Here is a 7,189-nt window from a genome sequence, read left to right as displayed (position 1 = left end):
ATATCATCATAGTCAATACACATAATAATATAGCACAACGGAAGGCTGGGTAAAATAAACTATTACAAACCATAACGTCTGAGCGTTCGAGTTTATGAATGTACAGACAGGAATATAATAAGATCCACAGGTGGGTCATAATGTACAAAGAAACAAAACTACAGACTTCGGGTATCTATTGGATTTGCAAGATCCTCTATAACACCCTATAGCTCCAGCCAATTTCGGGAAGTACCTGTCAATCAATCTTTAGGAAAATACGTCAGTTTACACTGGTAAATACAATTTAACTGACTCGTTTTGAAAACATTTAAGAAAATTGATTTAGGTGCACAAGGCACAAATCATTTATAACTTGGGACAATCTTTATTAAGATCCTGTATACAGCTTTACATATTTGTCATACATGTGGGGCCGGTTTGTAAGCCGGACATGATTAACTGACTCACCACTTATAAAACCCACAACGGAGTTATCCCCAACTTGTGGGTAATTTAATATTTAGCATTTGCGCCTGTCAGGTGCATGCCTGCACCCCGTGCATAGGTCGTGGCCATTAATAACTTAAATGAGCTGAGGATATCCAGGACACGGTCGTTAACCCCCAAATGTTTATGTTATCAAACAATACAGATTAAAACGGGTTATGCGGATTTATTAAATCACAATCCGACAAAATAATCCCATACCCGACCAAGCGGTATTAATATACCGTATCCCAAGCCCGTGTAGGGAAAATAAGTTAAAAGTATTTACCTGGTGATAGCAGTAAATTCCTAAGGTTCTTGAAAGGCACTTTTTACCAGAAGCTATTTAATCTGTATAGAAGGTTTAATTAGCCTATAAGGATGCTAACGGGTCTTTAATTAGTCAAAGACTTAGACCGGCTAGCTAGAAGGAAACCTTACGGTTCTAAACGCTAGATTAAGCGGAGACTGGAATAGAATGTGATTTAGACCCGACAAGCTTGGATATTTGTCATGCTTTCTTTATGTGGCTTATTATGAGGCAAAAGTTGATGACTCAGGATAAAATTCTTCATTGGAACCACACTAGGAATAACAACATGAACATGATATGTTGTCTCCTATGTTATGAAGATATTGATTCGCATCATCACTTGTTCTTTGAGTGCAAGTTCTCGGCTCAGATATGGGATAGGGTTCGGATAGAAGCGGGAATGAGGAATGTGGAACCAAAGTGGAGTGCTATTGTTGATTGGCTTCGGCATCGAGCAAGATCAAAATCTGCTGCTAATCTTATCTGTCGCTTAATTGTTGCAGCTTCCGCTTATGCTATTTGGCGTGAACGAAACAATCGGTTTTTCAAAAACCATGCTAGACCGCCGGAAAACGTTTGTGACTCGATTTTTGACATGGTCCGCTATAAGCTAATGGGTTTGAAGTTCAAGAACACGCCTAAAGTGAGGGCACTTCTCGACAAGTGGAAGATTCATGGTGATTCGGTTGTGGACGATGGAGGATAATTGATATATGTTTTGTTTAGATGCTAGATTGTTAGTCTAGTGGTTTTCGTCTTGTTTTTGGTCTTTGTTTTGTTTAGTTCCACTTTCATGAGGCATGTCTCATGATTGAACTAGTAAGGGTGTTTCCTTACTACTTGTTTTAATTTTGTGAATATATAAAATCACCGGGGTAACCCTTTACCCAAAAAAGCTTGGATACTTGTATAATATAGATAAACTAAATACGTTCTGGAAAATGAGAATCAATTGATAAGGTTAAGCCCGTTTCGGTTATTTTACGTAAACTAGTCACGTAGACCGATCCGAACGCGTAAATGCGTAACGGATAACCAAATAAATTATATACAGGTCTTAGTCATTATTATGCTCAAAATATGCTAATATATCAGTAATATATTAACATATATGCCCAAAAAGCAAATTAAAACAAATAAGTCCCTTAAGGACATTTTGGTAATTTTTAATGCCATAAAAGAGTTTATTTATAAAACTGAGTTCCAAGTCTGATTATAATTAGTAAAAACATGTATTTTAATAGGTTACATCAGTAGGATGCTTAACATATGAGAAATATACCTTTTATAACCAACTATGCACCGTAGGGGCATTTTGGTAAATTTACATAAGCTTTTAAGGTCAAAAATAGACTTCTGAGTTTAAAAACTTTAGCTTACTATAATATTACATATATTAGTTTAAAACATCAGTAGGTAATGGGTTTTATAAGCCAAATATAGTTTTGACCCATACTAGGCGCTAAAAACGCTTAAAAGTCGATTTAAAGGGGTATTCGGGTTAAAATAGGAAATCTGAGTTTTTGATCAGTTTATAAGGTTCAAAATATTCTATTTATCATATAGAATCAGTATCAAACGGTTTGGCATTGAAAAGTTATGTAAAACTCATTTTATGCTTGAAAAGGGTAAAACCGACAATAACCGAAATTAAGCTATAATCCTATGTTATGCTCAGTCTAAAAATAAATAAAAATCTTCAAAAATCCAAAATATTATTTAACATCGGTAAGTAAAATGTTTGATGTCAAAAATTGGGTTTAGATAGGCCTTATGCTAATTACGCCTTTTAATTACTAAAAAGTTTCTTAATTACGCTATTGAGCATAACTCCTATTCTAGACCTCAAACTGATGTCAAATTTTCGAGACATGCCTAAATATCAGTAGCGACGGTGTTAGTCCATTCACACTGTAAAAATCTCAGTTTTATACAAAAAGGGCGTTTTAGGCATTATTAAGCATAATCACGATCAAGTGCATATAATTCAAACTATTAGGCACCATGCAATATAACTCCAGAGAGTTATACTACTAGGTAATGTGGTCCTAATGGAAGCTTAAAACATGAAAGAATTAAGCTTGAATGGGTCAGAACTGAAAGTCAAAGCAAAAGTCAAGCTTTTGCGACTTTCGGTTATAAACTGACCTTAGACTATTAATTGTCGGATTAGGACTGATAAAACATGATTAAATATTAATTACCAAGTCATTAGAATGTAAAAATAAAATTTAGAACCAACGGCGTTGTCTCATATTAAGCTCTTTTTGGTTGAACAGATGTTGGAGACTTTTGTGGTCCGAGTAGATTACACATTTTGTTCCATACAAATAGTGTCTCCACAACTTTAGTGCGAATACGACACCCAATTCCAAATCATGGGTGGTGTAATTCTTTTCATGCACCTTTAGCTGTCGCGATGCATAGGCAATTACATTGCCCCGCTGCATAAGTACACACCCCATGCCAGTGTGTGAAGCTTCGCAGTATACAACAAAATCTTCAACTCCTTACAGTAAAGATAATACCGGAGCGTTGCTCAATCTTTGTTTCAGGATCTCAAAGGATTCCTGCTGCTTTGGACCCCAGTCAGACTTCACATTCTTACGGGTCAAAGAGGTTAATGGTGCTGCTATTCTTGAGAAGTTCTCAATGAATCTTTTATAATATCCTGCTAAACCCAGAAAGCTGTGAATTTCTGTAGGTGTCTTAGGTGCTTCCCAATTCATAACAACTTCTACCTTGGCGGGATCTACTTGAATACCTTGTTCACTGACAACATGTCCAAGGAACTGGACCTTACGAAGCCAAAATTCACACTTGGAGAATTTGGCATACAACTTCTCCTGTCGAAGCAGTCCTAAGATACACCGAAGGTGCTTTTCATGCTCCGCTTGGCTACGCGAGTAAATAAGGATGTCGTCTATAAAGACAATGACAAACTTATCTAAATATGGTTTGCAGACTCTATTCATGATGTCCATGAATGCTGCAGGCGCATTAGTGAGTCCGAAGGGCATCACTAAAAATTCGAAATGTCCATACCTCGTTCTGAATGCCATCTTTGGAACATCTTCAGTTCGAACCTTGAGTTGATGATACCCAGATCTCAAATCAATCTTTGAGAAATAACTCGCTCCTTGAAGTTGATCAAACAAATCATCGATCTGGGTAAAGGATAACGATTCTTGATCGTTACCTTATTCAGTTCACGGTAATCAATGCATAAGCGCATTGATCCGTCCTTCTTTTTCACGAATAAAATAGGACTCCCCAAGGCGAAGAGCTAGGCTGAATGAAACCTTTTTCCAATAAATCATCCAATTGAGTTCTGAGCTCTTTCATTTCGGTAGGCGCTAGACGGTACGGAGCTCGTGCAATAAGCGCAGATCCAAGGAGGATGTCTATCCTGAATTCTACTTGCCTCTCAGGAGGTAATCCAGGTAACTCGTCAGGAAAGACATCAGGATACTCTGAAATGATTGGAATGTCTTCAATCTTCGGCTTTGGATCATTCACAGTCACCTGTGCCATGTAAATGACACATCCATTTTTCAAGCACTGAGATACTTTGAGAATAGACACATTGCTGGGTAATCCGTACCGTGTATCTCCTTGAATAGTGACTGATTCACCAAAAGGGGTTTTGATAATGACAAGCTTTTTATCGCAGGCAATTTGGGCTTGGTTATGCGACAACCAATCCATGCCTAAAACTATATCAAAACCAGCCAATTTCATTGGCAGAAGGGATAGCGGAATAGAATGATTCTTAATGGATATGGAACACCCATCAAGAAGAGTTGAAGCTGTTTCTAAGGTACCATCAGCAAGTTCTACCTCATACATTATGTCTAGAGTCTTAATGGGCAAATTCAACAACTTACAGAACTTATGGTTAATAAAGGACTTATCAGCACCGGAATCAAATAAGACTCTAGCATAAATATTATTGATGAGGAAGGTACCTGTTATGACGTTCTCATCATTCACCGCTTACCTTGCCTGCATCTGGAACACTCTGGCGTTGTTCTTCTTAGCCTCCTCAGGCTTCTTCGCATTCTTGGGGCAGTTGGTTTTGATGTGCCCCTTTTCATAGCAACCGTAACAGGTTGCATCCTTAATGTTCCGGCACTTGACAGACTTGTGCTCCTTTTTCTTGAAGATCCCACATGGTTTGGCCTGTGGGTCTCGGTTGCACTTACCAAAATGCCTTTTGTGGCAAGTTTTGCACCTGGGCTTATCACCGGATTGCCCCTTCTTGGTACCAGAGTTCCCTTTACCTTTCTAGTTTGATTGAGAGGTGATGTATTGCAAAATACATCTTTTATTCGTGTACAGTTTGTATAGTTTTCGTTATATTTAGTTTTGTTTGTCGTTAGAATATGCATACTATTGCTAAAATCGTGGTTCGCAGGTCTTGATGCTTAAATTTGCAGGAAACCGAGTAAAATGAGTTAAAAGATTGAAACACCAAGTTCGGGAATGCGTTGGAAAGATCAGGAGCTGAAAATAAGTTAAAAAGCTGAAAAGATACTCTCTGGCACCCCATGAGAAGTTTCTGGCACCCGGCGAGAGACTGAAGGAGGTATGCATGCAAAGAAACAAGGTGGCACCCCACCACCCATTCCTTCAGTGGGTGGCGCCCAGCCAGAAGCTTGTAGCTGGCGATTTTTGTTATGGAAAGTCATATATATCATCAAAAACTTGGAAAAAAACCCTAGTGTCGATTTAGGGACTTTTTGGGCGAATTATTGAGCATTCTTGGAGCAATTTCGGAGATTTTGAAGCCTAGGAATCATCGGTACGAGTTTGGGGAAGAAGACTTGAAGATCTAATCGGGTTTTCTAGTTCTTTGTTCTTGACTTTTGTTACGAAACTTGTTATGATGAATTCGTGTTTAGACATCTTTGAATTGTTTTCACGTTTTAGTATGCTCGGCTAAATTTATTAACCACCTAGACTTGATGAATGGATTAATATAAAGTTTTTACCGTTTATGTTATTTGCATGATTTTTATGGATTAATTATGTTTAGTAAGAAGTTTGGTTTAATGATTTGATGTATATGCATGCTTTGAGTTGGTCTATTGTTATTATTTGCTTCATATGATTCTTAGTGACGGTCTATATCACAACATAGAGTCATATTAGGGTTTAGGATTTCGATGAGTGTCTATATCACGTTAGAAAACCTTAACTCTTTAGGGAGAATTGCGCAATAACCCCTAGAAGTAACTGATAATAATTTGCTAAGTCTTAGTGTTCTACTAGTCCTAATACCTGGAAAGTGAGGGATTATTGGTAGGTCTTACCCGGCGAATTGCTTTAGATAGTCCTTGGAAAAGGTCATGTCTTGGTTTACCTGTCGGTTTTATTCGTCTATCAAGTCAAATTAATTAATTCAAACTACCCTAGATCTATGATTGGAAAAGAGTAGGTCAACATTAGGGTACTTACACAATAATTAGACAACTGGAAAGGCGTCTAATAACCGGTAGAATTAACAGCCTAGGTAGTTCCACAGGTTTCTCCTTGAGATGGGTCGAGGGGCTTAGTTGGTTCTTCATAGGTTTAGTACTTAAAGATCCCGGTTCCATAGTTCATGCATTTAACTTAATCGGTATTTCTTTAAAAGTGATCCAGGATTCTTGTCTAGGTGGTCTCGTTCTCATATAAGGAAAGTCCTCAATCTTAATTCGTTTTAGTCCAGTTTTAGTTAATTTAGTAGTTTAATATAGATTTCCTAGATTTTTCCGTAACCCCCCCCCCCAAACAATTAAAACAAGTTAAGTCGTGTCTGTCTGTGTCTGTTAGAGTCTAATTTACGTGATACATAGAGTCCTGTGGTTCAATATCCGGACTTCCTAGGTTATACTACATTGATCGGTACACTTGCCGATTGTGTGGTTTTAGGTCGAGTCTAGAATTGAAGCTTTGTAGTGTCTAGTTTAGAGAGTCTAATATAGTTAATTTTTATAGTCTGTTTAGTACACATCAAGAGGACTGATCATCCGAACTAACAACATAAACCCTAAGCTCTCTCTCCTGGGCGATTTCTTGATCCTTCATGAAACCCTATCTTCTTTGCGATTCAGTTGTATAACAGTCTGTGATTAGAGTTTGTTTATGAAATCTCTATAACAAACTCGTTAGCAATAGTAATCAATCTGAAATCAGGGTTTTTTTCGTTTCTGTTTCAATCGCCACCTTAGTTGCTGTTTTTGAAATCCTAACATATTAATCTGGTTGATATTGGTCGCGGTTAACTGAGATTAATTTAGCTAGATTGATTCTCTGGGTTAATCTGTTATGGATTGATATCGGCACTAGGGTTTCAGGATTAGGGTTTTGCTTGTGTCTTTGGTTTTCGGTGTTCTTGGATTCGTGATCGTGTTTGGTTGCATG

The 7,189-nt window shown here is 37.7% G+C and overlaps 1 protein-coding gene across 1 annotated transcript; it reads left to right on the top strand.

Moving 5' to 3' along the window:
• The first annotated feature begins 1,004 nt into the window (after positions 1 to 1,004).
• LOC110875992 lies at positions 1,005 to 1,487 on the top strand. The gene has a single exon (XM_022124177.1). It carries the CDS (start codon positions 1,005 to 1,007, stop codon positions 1,485 to 1,487), a length of 483 nt encoding a protein of 160 aa, XP_021979869.1.
• The last annotated feature ends 5,702 nt before the right edge of the window (positions 1,488 to 7,189 follow it).

This window comes from Helianthus annuus, chromosome 9, assembly GCF_002127325.2.
Source record: "Helianthus annuus cultivar XRQ/B chromosome 9, HanXRQr2.0-SUNRISE, whole genome shotgun sequence".
Lineage (NCBI taxonomy): Eukaryota > Viridiplantae > Streptophyta > Magnoliopsida > Asterales > Asteraceae > Helianthus > Helianthus annuus.
This window is presented reverse-complemented; position numbering and strand designations above follow the sequence as displayed.

What these genes read in the sequence shown, in the direction of transcription:
- LOC110875992 (XM_022124177.1), top strand. Translation starts at nt 1,005, where the DNA reads ATGAGGCAAAAGTTGATGACTCAGGATAAAATTCTTCATTGGAACCAC.